Below are 22,078 nucleotides of genomic sequence, written 5' to 3'. Positions count from 1 at the left end.
TGTGCCAATGATGGGTACTTGATCACTTGAATGACCCGAGGATTCAGGAAGAATGTCCTCAATAACACAATTATCACTCAGATTATGAAGTCTACCGAAGTGGGCTCTTATATCTTTGGGAAATGTTTTTTCGTTGACTGGGAAATAAAACTCTCGATCCGGAGGGACATAGGGACGGTCTTTGTTAAATCATGGTGATTAATCCTTTGTGGTGGAAAACCCTTTGGACCAACCCCAATTGTATGTATTATCTACGGTTCCATTATTCACAAGATTTTCAATGGATTTACCTTCATTAAAAAAAATTTGATTAACAGATTCAAACGTACATTTTCATTTTGGGCTAGATACCTTTGATTCAAAGCTATTCCTAACTGAGTTTCACACAACATTCTGGCATCCTTTTCTAACACTAAGTCTCTTTCGAACATGGCTATTTTAAGTATCTTATCTTCTATTCGTCCTCTTACATGAAACATCTCTTGGGACGCTATGTTGTTCTCATCTAAGTCCTTGTTATAGTCTGAAAGGACGACAGCACAAGTGTCATGAAGGTTGTCCAAGAATGGTTGACAATCATGCATGTTATAGTTATCAGATTGGATCATGAGTTTTACCTGTTCAATAATGCTAAGAGTTCCATCTTTTGCCATGTAGCAGTTGTTTTTCTCCAACTTTGTTGACCCATCCTCATCAGCAGTTGCCATCACGCAAATTTTTCCCTTTCCTTGATGTTGTTGAAATCTTCATCTTCATCTCCGGACGACCAAACTTGATGTTCCCTCTTAACTTGAGCCATGTATGCCCTTGACTTTTCCTTTTCTTCCATCTCTTGAGCCATTCTAAGATAGAATGATTTGTCCTTCACCACATTGGCTTTACAGTCTTTAGCAAAGTGGTTTTCTTGGTTGTATTTGTGACACATGATAACATCATTTTTATCTCCGGTTGATGTACCGGATTCAGTTGGCTTGACAGGTTGCGGTGTCTCCTTGGATTGATGAGTGTTCTGAGATTGCGGAGGTTGGTGATGGTTTTTGGGATATCGGGAATGATTGTTCTGCGGATTGAAGTTATGGTTGAAGGGAGGTTTAGTGAACTGCTGATTTTTGCGAAATGATGTGGGTGGTAGCCTGTTTAACTATTAGTTAACTAGGGCAATGGCATTTTGGAATTCTTCTTCATCATCGTATTATGTATCGGCTTCATATGACTGCGATGGGTTATCATACGAGGGAGAGTAAGGTTGGATGTTTTTGTTTTGAGGGGTATGAGCTATAAGAGCGAGTAGTCCTTCGAATTCTGCATAGTGTTTTAGCACGGTTGATTATTGTGCTTAAAGTTCACCATATAACTTGAAGAGAGATAATGAGTGAATCTTTCTATCTCCTTGGACTATCTTTTTTTCCATAGTCCAGTGTTTACCCAAACCATTGGGAAACTGATGGTTTGTTTTATGATTGCTTCAGACAGTGCCAGCATTTGATAATTTCATAACAATCAGGTTGAATCTTTTGAAGTAGTCTTCAAGACTTTCACCAGCATGAGCTTTAAAGTTGTTGAACTCGTTGAGTACGGTGGTGAGCTTCTTATCTTGAGCTTGCTCATAACTCTCGTACAAGTTCTTGAGAACATCCCAGATTTCTTTGGTTGATTTGCAATTAATGATGATGCCAAAGTTGTCAGGAGTAACTCAGCAAGATATTTCATAAAAAGCAACATCACTTTCCATCTTATCAAGATCATCTTTACTGTTACGATTCATGGTAGCTTGACCTCCTCCTAATCTGGCTTGAGCACCATCGGCTTGAACTGGAGTCAGAATAGAGACATGAGGTCCTTCTTCTACGGACCTCCACACATCTCGTCCAAGTCTTTTCAGATACCTCTCCATCCTTTCGGATCAGTGATGATACTCACTTGCCACCAATATTGGAGCTCAATTGGAACCTCCAACAATGTTGGAAACGTTAAGTGATAATGCTTGTGCCATATTTCCATGTTTTTTTGATTTTTTTAAGAAAGAAATGAGCTTCAGTGGTATAGAAGGCTTTTCAAAATCAGAGTTTTTGTTCAAAAAGTTACCACTTTGGCTCTAATACCAATTGTTGAGAGAAAAACTTTTGAGAAAACACTTGAACAAACGTTAGTACAAGATATAGATTGCGGAATAAAGTTAATCTCAAAGGATCGTAAAGCTCAACAATAATTAGAAGTTAGAGTTGTTAGATAGTTAGTTGCGGAAATGTAAGTGCGAAAATGTAAGGAAATATAAATGACAGCAAGTGATATATCAAGTAAACACTAAGCAGATTCGTGACAAGGTTTGCAATCAAACACAAGTTAGTAAGAGTGATCAGCTAAAGTGAAGAAGTCTCAAGGACTTGATCTGAAGGAGAGTTTGAGAGTTCGATCTTAGTATATGAGAGTAAGTTTAGAAAGATCTTTTGAAGGTAAGAAGTTAGAGAGAGTAATTCAGATAAATAGAGAAAAGAGATGTTGTTTCATTCAGAAGAGAACTCTATTTATAGAGTCTCAAGAACTTACAAGGAAAATAAAAAAAAGACTAAAATCCTAATAAAGTATCCATGCAAGGCACACTGGATAATACAATGTAAACAAATAAGTTAAGAAATAGAAACTCTAAGTCTACATTATGAATAAGGGTATTGTGGATGATAGAAGTTCATTGCGGTTGAGAATTTCATTGCGGTTGACGAGATGACTTCGGATTGACAAGTTTAAGAGGGTCACTTTCTTGATTCAACAGACCACCTTGAAGGAGTGAAGCTCTTTAGATCCAGCATCACACCACCTTTTGGCACCATTTTGAGGTATCAAATTCTAAACTTGGTGAAGTTTCATTTAGATCTTGTTTTGGAATGATTTTTTGTCCTTTTTGACCCAATTATGGATATTCATGAACATTTCATGTTCTTGACCCATTAATTTGTCCTTTCAGACCTTTGGAAGGGTCTTGAGTCATAAAAATGGGTTCTGGATGGTTGCTTTTGCTCCATGCATCATTTAGAAGGTCTTAAAGGATTAAGAAGTTGAGTTAAGCACTTAATGGGAATGCAAAGTCATAAAGTTGGAAACTTTATGACTCTTGAGTGTATTTTAGCCATGGATCTGAAATATGGACGTGAGAGCTTAATCCATTAAGCTCCTAATGGGATTTTGGAGGTCTAGGAGTACGTCCTGCGTACCTGGAGTACGCCCCGTGTACCAGGTCAACCACCCCGATGGTGGTCAACACTCGAGTACGCTTAGCGTATGTTTGGAGTATGCCCTGCGTACTCACTCTGGGTTGACTAGGTTGAGTTGACTCGGCTGGGTTGACTCAGTTGACTTAGTTGATTTGACCAATTTGAATTTGAATTTGACTTTGACCAAGTTTTACTTGAGGGTATTTTGGGTATTTTGGGATTTTAAGAGATTGTTCATCTAGTTGGATAGGTGACGGTTAGAGCTGAGATTCAGACTTGAGACCCCATCATCTTTTGTCCATTTTGTGAGGTGAGTTTTCCTCACTATACTTACGGGTCGAACGCACCAAGGTAGGCCCATTGGTTTGATATCCTTCTAGTCACTAATATGCTAAGTATGGAATAGATATGCATGATTATGCTAGTTTTCGATATGCTAGTCTGGTAGAACTGTAGGACTACCTGTGATTCTCTTTGCATAATTATCTGTATATGTTTGTTATCTGTTATATGTCGACATATTGTATTGGGTTGAGGTTGTACTGCTTCGTTCTGTAGCCAACAAACCCTGGAGCAGTCCAGATATGAGCTGATGGTTCGGTAGGGCATGTCAGACTCATATTAAGGGCTCAGGAGCATTCCAGATACAACATGAGGATTAGGTAGTATGCCAGACTCATACCAAGGGCTTAATGGTATTTTAGCCCAATGACTGATTTGGTCAGGGAGCAAGCCAGACATAAGTTGTGGGCCCGAGGGCAATCCAGACTTATGATGTGGGCTCAGGGGTAATCCAGTCTTTTAGGTGTGGACAAATTACATGTTATCATTGTTGGATAAGGTGTCTAAGTCCATAACTTATTTGGTATATACTTGACTCGACCCGGCATGGTCCATTTGGGTTGCACTTCACCCGAACTATTTATGAGAATAGTATGTTTATGATTTATTAATATATTATAAGTTATAATATATTAATATAAGATTGAATTATTTAATTAATATTGGTCTTAAATTAATTATGAATTAATTTAGTGATCAAAAAAGGTGACTAATTAAATATAGGTTATTATATTTATATAGTGTGGGTTAACACTCATTAAGAAATGGGCTAAGCTTATATGAGAGTCCATGGATGATCCATGGAGCTTTTAACCCATGGATCCTTGGAAAGGAAAAGACATGGGTTATTAGGGTTTGCATGGTTCATAACCCTAATCATGTACACTATATAAAGAGGCTAGTTGTGCTTGAAATGACACTATGTGTGTGTGTGCATAAGAGTGGTCGATTTCTAGATCTTAAACATACTCTCTCATAAGTTTTCCAAGTTTGTGGTGATTTGTGATTTCCATTTGAGGCATTCACATTATTGGTGCTTGGCTCTCAAACTCCAAAGGAATCAACACACAACAAAAGGTATGTAATTCATCTAGTTCTTTTATGTTTAAAAAGTACCCCATGCCATGCTAGATAGGTTATAAACCTTGGAAAACAAATTTTGCATGTATTTTAGACAAACATAGATCCAAGGTTTATTAGGGTTGCATGTACACTTAGGAGTGTTAGAATGCTCAAAACCCAACAATTTTTATATATGTTATGTGTTTATGTGTTGGTACTTTGGGGGAAAGTCACTAAGCTTTGGCGTATAGTTTTTATTTGTGGTTTCAGGTACTTTGGATGACCGCAAGAAGGAGAAGGCGTGACCGTACACATCCTCATGTTTCTGACTTATGATCTAGAGAGACTATGATGTTGGAAAATATTTTGAAAACTATGATTTGTTAACAATTTATGAAATTGGGTTGATTTTAAAAGCTTAAATTTCTTGTGATTTTTATGGGTGTTACAAGTGTTGAATCTATATGTCCAAGAATGATTATGGAGTGATATTGCTAATAATATATGATCCTATAGTGTCACACCTTTATCAAGTTGGCATGTTTTGAATATTTATTATTAATATGATTATTAATAAATAATATCAATTCTTGTATTGAATTATGCAATAATTATTGTTTTGTGATAATAATAATTATAAGAGAGCACAACTAGTTATTATTTCTTATGGTATAATTGATAAGTCATGCATAACATTGTGGACTAGTTGGATTCTTTTTTCTTTTACCTAAAGACAAATTTTATATTTTATAAACTTAGAGTTTATAAAATTTAATGAATCGTCCTCTTTTCAAGAGGTATCGCCAAAAATATTAAAATATGGGGGTTGCTTGTCAAGCTCCATGCTTTGTCTCCCTTGCTTCTAAAAGCTACAAAAACTTTAGAGTATTTTAACGGTTAGGCCTTACTTTGCATGGACTATATAAGAGATGCATGAGGCTTGCATTTTGGTTAAGTGAAACAGTCTCTTCTTCCTCTTATTCTTCACCAAAATCGTAAGTAACATGGAGCTACTTCTCTTGCTTTCTTTTGAAGATTACTCAAGTCTTTGGTGGCTTAAACTGTTTCTCCTTTAGTTCTTATATAAGTTAAGCACTTAAAGGCTTAATAAGTACTTTATACAATAAGGAACTACTATTCCAAGTGTCTTACTCTCGATGGTGGATATTTGTAGAGAAAATCATACTCTTTGATTTTTCTATCTTCATCAGCACCCCAAAATCAAGCGGGTTCAAAGGCTTAAAAAGTTGTCATTCTAAACACTCTTTGGTTGTGTTTTCATTTCATTCTAACCTCTATAAATGGATCCTTGATGGTTTGGTTTTGTTATGAACTAAAATTAAACTAGTTATTTTTAAAGACTTTTGTTGCCGATTTTTACGAAAAACTAACTTATATTTTGTATCAAAACCCATCAGCGGTATCAGAGCCATCTTTTATATGTTAGAATGATTTTTTATGTTTGATAATATTTGATTTTTGTAAAACAAGCATGGATTTCTTTTGGTTAAGAAAAATCCATATTTGTCTTCTTTGTTAACTTCTTGGTTAAAATTGTTTATTTTTATATATAACCATTTTTCATGCATTTTGGTTATATAAAAGTTGCCTTGGAAAAAACAAAGAGTTATAATATTTGATATGTTTTTTTATAAACAAGTCATTTAGACCTTTGTGTTGTGTTTGGTTCATATTTATTTATTCATAAGATGTAATAGATAAATATGCATTTTTTTTCATTTGTTGATTTATTGTAATAAATTAGTTACACTAGTTGTATTTCTTTTTAAATGTAACAAGATGAAAAAATCACATCCTTGGATATGACCTAACCATTTAAGACCATAATCCCAACCATAAACTTCTACTTTAGGTTTTGGGCTTAAATATAGTCTTAATGTTTTAAGTGTTGCAACTTTCACAACAGGAAGATTTGAAGTCCTTTTACAAGCAAGAGTTGACTTTCCAAGTGGGAGCTTGAAGACCTTTTGAAGTGTCCCTTTAGTCCTTTAGGAAAGACTTAATAATTCTTGTGATGGCTCATAAAAATTATTACTAGACATGGCTTGGTTTATACACATTATAATGTATGCATGTGATGTTTATTTTTATTGTATGTTATGTTTTGTGTATGAAAATGAGTTTTACATGTAAAAAAACATTTTAACATAAGATAATATCACTTGGAGTTTGAGTAAAAATGATTTGAAAGATAAAATAAGATGTTTATAAATGAATATTTATAAAAACGTTTTACTGGTTAAAACTCAATTTTTTGTTGAAAATAGTTTTATTGTAAAACTTATAAATACCCAACTTTAAAATATTTGAAATGATTTCAAATATTTTTAAACTTTATATAAACTCCATGTTTTTATAATAATTAAAGAGTTTTTTATTAAAAAGACTAAAAATCGGTTTATAGCATTATTGAGTCGACACTATAATACTAGTTATTATTCTTATGTCGAAACTTAATATATGATATTAGTTTTTTAAACTTAATGCAACATGTATATATTATGTTTTATGCATGCCAAATGAGATTTAAAACATAAGTATCATCACTCAAATTTTGGTTTATCAAAATATGACTTTTATCATAAGATGCATAAAATTGAGTTTATAAAATAAAATGAGTTTATTCTACAAATTCATGAAGTCATAAGTTTTTTATTATTAAAAGGATATTTGAAATTGTGATTTTAAACCACATCCAAAACTCCAAGTCTTAAATATAAAATGAAGTTTTATTAAGACTATTACTGGTTCTTAAAACCGCTCTACGACTAAACTTTAAAATATCGGATTTTAGTTTATAATTGATCGCGGATAATGGAAAATAAAATGAAATTTTTATTTGGCGCCTTAAGAACCTTATAAAAAGTGATATGAATTTTACAAAAGGGTATATGAATTGTTGGATGCATGCAACATTCATGAGACCATGTTTTTATAACTATAATTGTAAAACATATATATAACCTTTTCTTAAAAATGCAAGTAATTGTTGTCCTTTTGAAGAACACTCGTTATCATTTGTATGGTCTTAGTGGGCGATGGGTCACCTAACCACTAAAATTTTCTTATGATGATCGGGGTAGTTTTGTAGTTTCTGGTTTCTAAAGGGTCACCTTGTCACTGGTTAGTTGCAATGATACAAGTTGTTTCAAGTAGGATGACTTGATCGGAATCTTATGTGATAAAGGTCACCTAAGCATGAGAGGTACAAGGCATAGATGGGATAAACATGCCAAGTTAAGCAATAGCTGTTTAGGATCCCATAATCTAGGAGTTACATATTGTATGCAATTGCTAATCGCTACCTACCGAGTTTGCTTAAATTTAGTGGATAAAGGTCACCTAACCATTTACTTGTTTCGTTTCTTCGATCCTAGACGTTAATAAATTAATTTTTTAAGAAACAATAAAAGTATTAATTTTTAAAGACTAAATATTGAAAATACTAAATGAAACTTTGTTAAATTCTGTTAATAACTGTTAATACTCTTACGCCCTACAAAACCTCTCTCTTGCTGAGTTTCAAGAGACAGTAACTTTTGATGGTTATAATTTCTATAACTAATATAATATCTTGAGGTTCCACCTTAAGGGTAAATAGAAATTATATATAATCCCATTCCTGAATAACCTCTGCAAGCCAGTTTGTCAGATCATGATACTTTGATGGAAGTATTATTATGATGATGTTGATGTGTATCACATCATACTGGAGTAATTAACCTTGACTTGCAGAAAGTCTTGGAAAATTATGAAACATATCAAATGTCTCATCAAGTAAAGAAGATATTCATTCAAAACACTAGAAATTGCTTCAATTATGTTCAAGAATTGAATAAAGAAAGTCTAAGAGATTGTATACTCAAATAGACTTATAGTTCAATTAAGGGAGATACAACATAAACCCAAAACTCAAGAAAGGACCAAATTATTAGTGTTGTTTCTATTAACTGGACACAAAAACAGAAATTGCTTCTTTAATCTCATTGAGCTGAAGAAGTCTGACTTGGACAAGACTTCAAATATCTATATTATAGAACTATTACTTTTCCATCATTCACTTGAGTATGTTATACTTCATGTGTCACTAATAATTGATATTATGTGTTGATAATTGGAAGAAATAACCAACTGATTAAAAACGAATTACATTTCGTGCTGAAGATATAACAAGTGTTGTTATAGTCTTTATTTAAACAATAGTTGTTTTTTACCTATTCTTATAGGGACATGTAAAAATTGTAATTTATGAATAAATCTAGATTTAATTATCATTTAATGGATGTTCATATTCATGATCTGAAACGATGTATTTTGTGTTAAAGAATATTTTCTCATAATGTTAATATGATGTAAATCTACAAGATTTCAATAAACTGATAGTTCTGATCATAACACCTAAATGATCAAATGATATTTTATCGAGACTTATATATGTCATTATCATCATGACTATATAAATATGAAACATGTATAACAACTTTAAAAGGATGGAATTTTTGAAGGCGAATGAGCTTGATTCGTTTGACATATATGAATCCTATTTATATGGGAAGATGATTCTCAAGTGTCTTTATCTATTAGTAGTTAAAGAACAAATGGATTGACATAGAATTATACATAAGTGATGTATGTAATCTTTTCAGTCCATTAATAGATTTGGTGCTAGATACTTAATCAATTTCATTGACGACTTTTATTCGTTATTGTTGAAACTTTTGATTTGCTCAAATTGTTTCAAAGTGAAGATTGAAATACAACTTAATGAGATCCTCATTAAACTTTCTTTATGATAAAGAAAATGAGTTTTGTGAACCAAGTCTTCTTGGAACATCTTAGGAGTTGTGGAATCGATTCACAACTCATTCCGACAAAAACACTCACTTGTCATTAGTATGATTCTTGTGGCATAGGATCACCTGGTCACTTGGGTCTATCTTTTGATGTTTGAGGTAGCCTTCAAATTCGCTAGTGGGATAGGGTCACCTGGATACTAGTTGAATGTTGATGGTACAAGTTTTTGAAGAGGATAAAACATAGACCTTGCAGTCTATATAATGTTTTAAAAGAACTATTTACTTGATAAAAATTTTGGAATTATGTCCACTGCAACAAATATTATATATATATATATATATATATATATATATATATATATATATATTCCAACCAAACAAGTGGATTAAATACTTTCATTGGACTAAGGATGTAATGCTTTGTCATTATCTAAAAGGTATGGAGTTATGGAGCTTATGTTAGACAACAAGCATAACCACTCTAGAATCTACTAATTGCATTTATGTAGACTATCCTAAATGAATATTTAGGATGAAGTCTCTACTAATTGTAACATCCCGACTCCCAGGTAGAAATTTAAATTGTTTAATATTCATTTTGGCAGGGCAACTCGACGAGTTAGAGGCCCCAACTTGTCGAGTAGAGATTTAGATAGCCGCGTGGTTTTTAGAGTCAACTCGACGAGTTGGGGGACCCAACTCGTCGGGTTGGACATGAGCATGAAAACCCGAAGTTTCAGGGTTTGCACCCTATTTAAAGGACCTTAAGTCCTTTACCTCGCCTACCTCACCACCTTAACAGCCTGAGAGAAACCCTAATCAAGCTATTATCATCTGTTAGAGATAGACAGGCTAAGAGTGTGTGTTTTAGTGCATTCTTTGAAGGAGCTTGAGGAGCAAAATGATGGGTTTTGAGCACTACATCAATCCTATGGTGTACATGCAAATCCAAAAGCTTTAGATCTAGTTTGTCTAATGAACATGCAATAATCATCCAAAGCCATAAACCCTAGATCTAGCATACAATAGTCAATATTATCATAATAAAGGGTTTAGATCTTACCTTTGATTGTTATGTAGCAATAACAATCTATTCCTTCTTGTAATTGGCTTCTGAAAACCTAGTGCCTCAAGTGTTGCACCTCTAATGGAGTCACAAACACCACTAGCAACAAGAATGAAGAAAAATGAAGAGGAGAGGCACCAAAAACGTCCAAGACCCCTTAAGGATCAATAACCACGTTTTTGGGGCCTTAGGGGTTCCTTATATAGTTAGGCTATTAGGGTTATCAAACAAGGAAACCCTAATTTGACTGCTTAGGCTCCAAGCAGCCCATGGACTCCCTCTTTTGAAGCCTTGGACGAATTCTTATGGGTTTACCCATAGATTTCGTCCACTCCAACTTCTATGGAGCCCATTAGCCCATTTACACAACTATCTTATAATTACACAATCAGTCCCCTTTATTTAATTAATCTCTTTTAGCCACAAAATCAATTCTTAATTAATTCTTGACTACTATTAATTAAACAATATGATTTCTCCTTTAATATATTATTCTTATAATATATTAATAAATCATAATTAATCCTCTTTCTCCTTAATTCATCCTACCAGTTGCTATGGTGAAGGCAACCCAAAAGGACCATGCTCACAATCGGGTCAAGTACATACCAAAAAAGTTATGGACTTAGACACTAATCCAACAGTCTCTCACTTGGATAAGTCTAATAACTATTCTGCATATGACTTCAGAACCTGATCAACAATCGTAGCTTTCAAAAGCCGATGTCAACTCTGATCTTGTCAGAAGCGTGTCCTTTAGATAAGGGATCATATATTCCTCCATTATAGATGTCGTATGAACTGAGATATGGACTTAAATCATACTCTTTGTTCATGTGTTGTTTCCCGATTTCCGTTTTATGACGACTGACAACAGACTACAATTGAACACATCAACTTAGTCCCGGCTTGGCCAAGCGCTTAGGGTGACATCACTAATCATCGAGGGGCCCACAGATTGTTGGGTTTTGAGCAATCTAACACTTCCTAAGTGTGCATGCAACCCTAATAAACCTTGGATCTATGTTTGTCTAAATACATGCAAAATAATAATTTTTCCAAGGTTCATAACCTATCTAACATGGCATGGGGTACTTTTAAATATATTTCTATTGTTAGCAATGTTGAAAATGAATTTGATTCTTAGTTATATCGTTTGTGGTAGTGTCCTAATTTACCAAGTGAGGAAGAATTCTCATCACCCAAGTTTCAACTGTACAGAAATTTGGAATCATGCGATTTGAATTTTGTGATGTATGAGAATCTTGATCTTCGGTAAATTAAGACTAATTACTTATTCACATGTATATGTGAGTCAAGTGAAAGACTAAAGGATCTAGTACACATTGATGTGGACATGTGATATCCACCACAAAGGACGATAAATTCTATTCGTCATGATTTACTGTTGGTCTAGTAAATATGGTTATTCTTACAACATTAAGTGTAATTCTGATACTTTGAAAAGTTTCAAAGTATAGCAGAACGAATAAGAAGAATCAATTAGGCAGAAAGATAAAAGTTTCTCCAATCTAGAAGGAAAGGAGAGTACTTTAGTATCTTGTTTTATGAACATCCTAATGATTATGGAACCATCTCACAATTGATCCTCTAAGGACACCTTAGTGCATTTGTATGGCTAAGAAGAGGAATCAGGAATTCTTGAAATGGTTAAATCAAGAAGATGAACCATACTTCATTCCAAAATCGAGTTACTCCAAGTTGTCCCTTGAGTTCCGTATTCTAAGTAGGTTTGTGACACCTAATGAAATGTGGAGTAGAAATGTTCTCTTACTCTTACACATTTTGAAATGGGTAGTTGTGATGTTTGGGTTTTGAGCAATCTAACACTTCCTAAGTGTGCATGCAACCCTAATAAACCTTGGATCTATGTTTGTCTAAATACATGCAAAATAATAATTTTCCAAGGTTCATAACCTATCTAACATGGCATGGGGTACTTTTAAACATAAAAGAATTAGATGAGATTACATACCTTTTGATGATGAGTTTGATTCCTAAGGAGTTTGAGGGCCAAGCACCAATAGTGTGAATGCCTCAAATGGAATCACAAATCACCACAAACTCTTGGAAAACTTTAGAGAGTGTACACACACTTGTAATTTTCGGCCACACACAAGTCTCACACAACTAGTGCCACTAGTGGCTATTTCATGCAACATAAGCATGCTTATATAGTGTACATGATTAGGGTGAAACCCTAATAACCCATGACCTTTCCTTTTCCAAGGATCCATGGGTTAAAAGCTCCATGGATCATCCATGGACTTCCATATAAGCCTAGCCCATTAACAAATGAGTGTTAGCCCACACTATATAATACCAATAGACCACAATCTAATTAGTCTTCCTTTTAATCTCTAAATTAATTGATAATTAATTTAAGACTAAGACTAATTAAATAACATGACTTCATAATAATATATTATAACTTATAATATATTAATAAACATATGTGTACAACTCTCATAAAATTATCCATAAATAGTTTGGATGAAATGCAACCCAAATGGACCATGCCGGGTCGGATCAAGTATATACCAAATAAGTTATGGACTTAGACACCTTATCCAACAGACTCCCACTTAGATAAGTCTAATAACTATATTTGTGTATGTTACTTCAGGAACCAACCAGCAATCGTAGCTCTCGAAAACTCTGTTGAACTATGAAGCGCCATTTTAGATAAGTGATCATATAATCCTCTGTTCTCATGATATCAGCCGGACAAATACATGGAACAACATCGTACTAATTGTCCAGCAGTTTGTTTCCCAATTTCCGATTTGTTTGACAAAGAACTTAATCGAACACATCAATTTAGTTCTGACCGGCTGGTACATAGGTCACACCAAATCATCAAGGGGCCCAGATATCGCTTCTATTTCTAGAAGGAACAGATAAACTTCGACTCATATGCTTGTTCTACTACTTGTTGAATTGTACACAAAGGCACGTTTTATAACATCAAGTTACTGATGCGTTTACGTGCAATCAATGCACAACCAAATCATAGGTAACAACTCATATCTCTAGGTTTGAAGATTTATATGATATTACCGTCTCACGATCACTCGAGATAAATTCCATGAAGTGATACAAGTGAGCGTGGGTTTATTCCAATACTCATAACTTATGAGCACTCATGAATGTTGTAGAAACCATTGCTATGACTAAACCCATTTAGCCATCTACAAACTCGATTCATGACAGTCTTGATTCATACCTACTTCCAACATATGAACGACCGTGGAGTGTTTAAATAACTTAGTCACTCGGAAAGAATAACCTAGCTATTTTGGATGTCAAAACATGCAAAGTGAAACACAATAATAATCGAATCCAATATGGTCTCAGAACCCTTTTGAATATAAATAGAACCACCTTTTATTTATCACCATATTGATTACACATTATTCATTGTATAATGTTTCAAACAATCAACTTAAGACTTGAATAAAAACAACAGTCATCCCATGCTCCTGGCATGTACACTTTGTTTTTCTAAAACAATAGTTATGCCATACTCCAAGTATGCACACTATGATCCTTACATTGTGATGTGGATCAATTGAACATGATTCCATTGATACTCATTTCACAATCCCAAATCCTTATTGTAAATGTGAGAATCCCCGATTCCTATCATTTACCAAAAAATCTGTTAGATTTTAAACTTTTATGCAATGTTCCTCGTGTAATGATTATGCACAAAGTCACCAAAACCTTGTCACCAGTCATTACAGAGTATTCCAAAGAAGGTCAACCTCTATGGAACGGAAGTCTCATATTCAAAGTACATTGCTTTGAACATCCTTCTTGCATTAAGGTTTTCTAATCTTACATAGATTGAATAACTTCCACCTATGGAGACATTTCCATAGTCCCATTTTGACTATCATTTTCGAACAAGAGTTACTTCTTTTCAGAATATGTCAATATGGTCCTTTTCGACAACTTACATCATACTTCCAACTTTCCCTGAGCAACCAATCTTTGGCGAACCTCAGATTGTCCTCGACAATTGCTTAATCACTTTAGTCATATCCAGTTCTAGACTTTTCCCTTCTCAATGCCTTAAGCATTTGGAAAATTTTGAAAAGATGAATATTATAGCACATGCAATCGATCCTATATCCGAAGCATATGGGACACGACTCATGATGTTTGACATAAAGACATGATACTAGACAAGTCTTTTGCTACTATATTTTTTATTTGCCATGTTTTCAAAATTTAACTATGAAGAGGGATGTCGTAATCATAATCGAATTTTGTAAACGCAATATATATAAAATTTCTTCAAGTTGAACCATTCCAACATAAAATTCATATATATATATATATATATATATATATATATATATATATATATATATATATATATATATATATATATTCTTGACTAAAGATGATTAAAATTTCAATCTAAGCTTTAGAATTGAAACGAAGTATAATTTCCTCTCCCTTAATTATAGCAAAACAACTTTTCAACCCCTGCAACTTCACGAATTGAAACTTTGTTTTCTATAATTAACATTGCTAACTTGCAACACTAAATGTAATAATCATGCTCCCACTAACATGACGATTATCAGCATAACACTTATGCTCCCACTAGCTCTGACATATTTCCAGAAATCTGTTGGACTTCTGAAATTTAGATTCATACACCCTTTATTAGATAGCTCACATGTGTCTCTAAACAATTTTCAGAACTATGAAAAGGGATGCCGTAATCATAGTCTCAAATGCTTAGGCATTTGCCATTTCTCACAAGTCCATGTTAGTGTGTCGGTTAACCACACGCGCTCCACTAACGACTTTTGAAAATGCAAATAACACAAATGATATCTACGTAAAATCTACTTAGTGAAAGCGTTTACTCACCATCATTTTCATGAATCGGAGAGAAACCTTATGACACTTAGATTTTATAGTGTATGAGTTCCTATCCATGTGAATTTGTCAAAACCATAATCACAAGATAAGGTTAGTGACAAATTCAGCCTTACATGGATTAAACTTGTTCAATCTTAGTTTCTTGTCACCTTGGTAGCACAAGGCCCACCAATGCTTCCAAGTTGAACTCTGATAACTCACATGCAAATTCAACTTATTTGAAGTAGGTATAGAAATAAGAATTATGTCAACACGATAGGTTGCAAACCTTAAGTCGTGTGCTAGTGATAAATTACAGGTTTTACTCTTGATTAAATCTTGAAACTTTTTCAGGATCTTTAAGGCTCCCACTGTCCCCTTGACATATAAGATTCCCCAGTCAAGAACCATTCCTTGACAAAACAAATATTCAAGGGACAATGCGGATTCTTGTCAAGACTAACACTTCACACAATTGGTCTTAGTTGGTCTTTGTCTCATCCAAGACATCATAACTTACCAGTCTCAAATGTACAAGAGTAGAAAACATTTTACTCTTACATTTGACTAGTGTTAATAAATCTTCCTTTAAGTCACTCAAGGTTACAATCTTGGAGTATGACTCTAAGAATTGTTTTGGAATGAAGTATGACTCATTTTCTTGATTTTAACCAATCCAACAATTCATGACCTCTCTTCTTAGCCATAACAATGCACTAAGACGTCCTTAGAGCATGAATTTGTGATATGGTTTCATAATCATTAAGATGATCATGAAATATGATACTAAAGTACTCTCCCATCCTTTCAGATTTGAGAAACTTTTATCTTTCTGCCTAATTTGATTCTTCTCATTTGTTTTGTCATACATTGTAACCTTTCCAATGTTACAGAATTATACTTAACCTCATAAGTATAATCATATTTACTAATCTTTAGCAAATCATGACAAATCAATCTTTGTGGTGGACCTTAACCAGCGCACACCCAGTGTACCTAATTCCTTAGTCCTTCAATTGACTCACATATACATGTGATCAAAGAATTAGTCCTAATTTTCAAAGATGAAAATTCTCATTCATACAATACAACTTGTATGATTCCAAGTTTCTATCCAATTGAAACTTGGGTGTTGAAAACTTTATTCATTTGGTAAATTCAGACACTACCACAAATGAAAGAATCAAATCCACTTTCCAATATTGCTATTACTGGAAACATATAAGCAACAATTTTCCACAGATGCCATTATAAGGATATTTTTTAAAATAAATAAAATTAAAAACCCTTTTTTTTATTTTAAAACTTTGCGGAAAAACTTATCCTTACAATCCACATGAAAACCTTATTGTTATCTATTCATAAGCAATATATTTAAGCAATAGCTCAAAATTCTGATTACCGAACCATGCGATCGAAACCCACCTTCGCAATCAGAATCAACGTATACTTATTTTAAGCTTCCTATCTTTTCTTTGATTCTTAAAACATCAACATGTGACCCATTCACATTATGTAATAAGAATCTCCAATAGGAACTTAATAGAGTTAGACAGTGGACTTTACCCGAAGTAGAGTCAAACCTCTTGACTTGATCAACCTTATGACCTTTCAGGCGAATAGGGCAGCTTCGCAACCAATGCCCTTTCCTTTGGCAACAAAACACATGGACCCTTTGGTAATGGCACATGAGACTATCTCAGACTTAGCCTTTCTCTTTACCATTTGGTCAACCGAGTTGACTATGGCCGATCCCTTTCCATTGGGAAGAGAAATCCTTTTCTAGATATCCAATGCTACCATTGTCAATGTCCATGTAGACTTGGGAAGTTGTTCCTTTAATCAAATTTTCTTTATTGGTGTTCCAAATCATTGCTGATTCCACAACACCAAGCAAATAGATAACATCATTAAGGGTCATGTCATAGTCCGTCTCATAGTAGTCCCAAAGAGACTCACTATGTTACTAAGAAAGTGATTGAACATCTAACTTTCACGGGACTTTGACACCCAACTCTCCCGGTTTGTCAATATGTGACTTTATCTCCAAGATGTGAGCACACATAGACTATGCTTGCCAATAGGGATTGAGTGACTTTAAACTTTTCAAGAACCTGTGGGTGAGGGAGACTAATTGGAGGAGGTAGAGGAAGTGAAGCATGATGTTGAGGGACACCATCTTCAAGAGATTTGGGAAGATCATAGTTGTCTGAACCAGACATCTATAATGGGAGAAAATCAAGTTAGTTGATTCAAAGTCCTTAATATAACACCCAATATGAAATATTAAGGCTAGGACCCAACACAATATTTTATAATTTGGAAGAGGGATGCCGTAATCCAAGCTATAAAATATTTGAAGGTAGACGAATGACGATTCACCAATTTCCACCATGAAAAACGAAATAATTTATTAGGTTTTTATTGGATTTTAAATTCCTAGATCTTTTGAGATTCATTGAACTTTTCAATGGCATGTTTCAATCTCGGGCGTGCCCTCTCAAATTTTGTGACTGCGATGCCGAGGATCACAAAACAAGGTGTGAATAACCATACCAATTCACTTGGTACCCTTAATATTATCACCTAATCAATGTGCCGGTTAACCACACACGCTCCATTGATCTATGACAAACATTAAGTCACCCTTCGTGATCCTTACTAGTCTAATTTAGTGTGCCGGTTAACCACACACGCTCCACCAACGACTTGGTAAGGTACAAAGTGTGAATTCCATGGGCTAGCACCAAATTCACATTTTTTCTAAAGTAACTAAGATTGGGAATTAAATAAAACATTTAGTTACTTTATAATAATCATTATACTTTTAATGAGAATTTAAAGGCATTGTCCTACCCGTTCGGCTAACGACCCTCCGCCAGTCAAGCAAGCGGTGGGTGAGAGTGGACACCCATTAAGTTGTCATTTTATAGGCAACAACCTTATACCCACCTTATAGACCGGCTTCGTGAATGAGGCCTACTAACGGTAAAACGACTTGTTCTTATACATATATATAACAATTAACCATTAATCTTATAATATTATAAGGGTAGAATTTTAACTTTTAAAACTTCTAGGGTATGGAATTAAAGTTTGTGTGAGACTTTACAAATTCCAAAACTTGAGGGCAAGTTTTGAACAATTCATAAACTTTTGGATAATCATAACTTATGAGTTTTAATTAAGTGTTTTAAAGCTTTTAATGAAGAGTCTCTTGGAAATCCATAACTTGAGGACAAATTATGGAGTCCATAAAACATTTATGGGAAAAACTCTTCAAGAAAATGTAACCTACAACTTCTTAAAAAACATTTAAAAGAAAAACTCTTGGAATTCCATAACTTGAGGACAAATTAAGAATTCCATTAAAACACATTAAGATCAAGAATTAACTAACAAACACTTTGCAAATAATTCCTATGATCTAACAAAACTCATATGAACATGAACATCCACATCAACAATTTCAAGAATCATATGAACACATATAAACTTGAAATTTTGATTGTAACTTTGAAATTAGTCCACCATCATCATTACCACATCAAAAACATGTTTTATGAGTCCAAAACAATTTAAGGTAATGATTCTAGACCAATTCCAGCACCAAAACTCGAAGATATGCTGTCTGGGGGTCCAACTCGTCGAGTGCATGAACCAACTCGCCGAGTTGGATGAGTTTTGCCTTGGACTCGTCGAGTCCCTTCATGGACTCGGCGAGTCCGCTGTGCAGACAGCATAAAATCTTCTATTTTCAGCAATTTGCATCAAGTATTCAAGAAAACAAGCCTAGGCTCTGATACCACTGTTGGGTTTTGAGCAATCTAACACTTCCTAAGTGTGCATGCAACCCTAATAAACCTTGGATCTATGTTTGTCTAAATACATGCAAAATAATAATTTTTCCAAGGTTCATAACCTATCTAACATGGCATGGGGTACTTTTAAACATAAAAGAATTAGATGAGATTACATACCTTTTGATGATGAGTTTGATTCCTAAGGAGTTTGAGGGCCAAGCACCAATAGTGTGAATGCCTCAAATGGAATCACAAATCACCACAAACTCTTGGAAAACTTTAGAGAGTGTACACACACTTGTAATTTTCGGCCACACACAAGTCTCACACAACTAGTGCCACTAGTGGCTATTTCATGCAACATAAGCATGCTTATATAGTGTACATGATTAGGGTGAAACCCTAATAACCCATGACCTTTCCTTTCCAAGGATCCATGGGTTAAAAGCTCCATGGATCATCCATGGACTTCCATATAAGCCTAGCCCATTAACAAATGAGTGTTAGCCCACACTATATAATACCAATAGCCCACAATCTAATTAGTCTTCCTTTTAATCTCTAAATTAATTGATAATTAATTTAAGACTAAGACTAATTAAATAACATGACTTCATAATAATATATTATAACTTATAATATATTAATAAACATATGTGTATAACTCTCATAAAATTATCCATAAATAGTTTGGATGAAATGCAACCCAAATGGACCATGCCGAGTCGGGTCAAGTATATACCAAATAAGTTATGGACTTAGACACCTTATCCAACACAGATATCGCTTTTCTCCCACTTTGGGTAAAAGGAACGGATAAACTTCGACTCAAATGCTTGCTTGTACCTACTAATCAAATCACACACAATAATATGTTTTATAACACCAAGTTACTAGTGCGTTTACATATTATCAATGTGCAACCGACTTGCAGAATACAACTCACACATCTCGGTTTCAAGAATATAAGATATTATCGTCTCACCAATCACTCGTGATAAAATCCATGAAGCAATCCAAGTGAGCATAGGTTTAATCCAATACTCTAATCTTATAGCAGCACTCATGAACTCTGCAGCAAACGTGTGATATGGCTAAACACTTTAGACAATCTACAGACGGATTCATGATAGTCTTCTTTCATACCTACTTCCAAAGTATGATCGATTGTGGATGGTTTGAATAATTTTACTATTCGGGAAGTCAAAACATGCAAAGTGAAACACAAGAATAATACTAATCCTAAATGGCCCCAAACGTTTGAGTATAAATAAAACTCATTTATTTAATCACCATATTGATTACTCATTATTCATTATATAATGTTTTGGGTAATAAACTTATTACTCGAATTATAACAACAGTTGTCCCATGCTCCAAGCATGCACACTATGTTTACCTATGGTCCTTACTATGTGAAATAGATAAATTGAACACATTTCCAATGATACTCATTTCACAACTCCTAATCCTTATCGTTAGTGTAAGACCATAAAGTTCTCGCCACTAATAGTATATGTTAGATTCTAACATTTTATGTAATGATCCTTTTGTAATGTCATAGAGCCAAAGTCACCAAGACTTTGCCAATGAAATTACAAATTTCTCTATTGGAGAGTGTTACAAGACAATTCCATAGATGTGAAGTCTCATATTCAAAGTACATTCCTTTGAACATCCTTCTTGCATAAAAGTTTCTAATCTAGATATAAATTCGTAACGTCCAAATCCCAATATGGAAACATTTCCATACTTGCCATATGACAACTCATTCTAAATAGATTCCTATCTATTGATAATAATGTCAATATGACTCATCCATTACTATACATCCAACTGCTCACAAGAGACCAATCCTTGGCGAACCTTAGATCATCCTTGACAGTTGTTTAATTAACTTAGTCAATTCCGGTTCTAGTCCTTTTCCCTCTTAATGCCCTAGGCATTTGAAAAATTTTAGAACGGTCAATAATTATAGCAAATGCAATCGATCCTATACCCGAAGCGTATGGGACACGATTCATCTTGAAAAACATGATACTTTACCAGTTTCTTACTATAATATTGCCATATATAGAATTCCTTTATGTTGAATCTTTTTCAAAATAACATCCATATATTTCCTTCGACTAAATTCAATTAAAATTTCTCGATCTAAGCTTTTAGATTTAGAAACGAAGTATAATATTCATTCCCTTAATTATAACAAGACAGCTATTCAACCTCTGCAACTTTTAAAACTAAAACTTTTGTTTTCTATAATTAATATTGCTAACTTGCAACACTTAAAATAATAATCATGCTCCCACTATGCATGATGATTATATACATACCAGCATAACATTTATGCTCCCACTAGCTTTGACATGTATTCAGAAATCAGCTGAATTTCAAGAAAACAATGCTTATTGAATTTCTTAAGTTCATATTTCTAATACTAGATGCTTCGATAAGACTTTATCTAAGCTTCTTAAACTCATACACATTTCCTTAGATAGCTCATATGTGTGTCTAAACAATTTCAGCACTTATAGCAATAAGTCTTAAATGTTTAAACTAATTGCCAAATCTCACAATTCGAACTATGAAGAGGGATGTCGTAATCATAATCGCATTTGAGAATGCAATTATCACAATTTCTATCTCCTTAAAATCTATCTTAGTGAAAGCGTTTCCTCACAATCATTTTCATGAAATTGAGAGAAACCTTATGACACTTAGATTTTATGGTGTATGTGCTCTCATCCATGTGAATTTGTCATAGCCATAATTATAACCAAAATCATAAGATAATGTTTGGGACAAATCTAAACTCTTATGCACAGAACTTGTTCATTCTTAATTTCTTTCCATCAAGGGTCCCACCATTGCTTCAAA

General features: G+C 33.9%; 1 protein-coding gene across 1 annotated transcript in view; it reads right to left on the bottom strand.

Annotated features, from left to right (window-relative positions):
- Window positions 1-706: 706 nt before the first annotated feature.
- LOC145076384 (uncharacterized) overlaps window positions 707-22,078 on the bottom strand; it is a 35,495-nt gene continuing 14,123 nt past the window's right edge. Inside the window, exon 2 of the mRNA XM_079022274.1 lies at window positions 707-1,133. Within this exon, the coding sequence (XP_078878400.1) occupies window positions 707-1,133 (427 nt within the window). The remainder of the gene's footprint in view (window positions 1,134-22,078) is intronic.

Source organism: Lactuca serriola, chromosome 9 (genome assembly GCF_051521515.1).
Source record: "Lactuca serriola cultivar US96UC23 chromosome 9, Lser_US96UC23_V15, whole genome shotgun sequence".
Classification (NCBI taxonomy): Eukaryota; Viridiplantae; Streptophyta; class Magnoliopsida; order Asterales; family Asteraceae; genus Lactuca; species Lactuca serriola.
The sequence above is the reverse complement of the archived record's forward strand: the minus strand, read 5'-3'. Positions and strand labels throughout refer to the sequence as shown.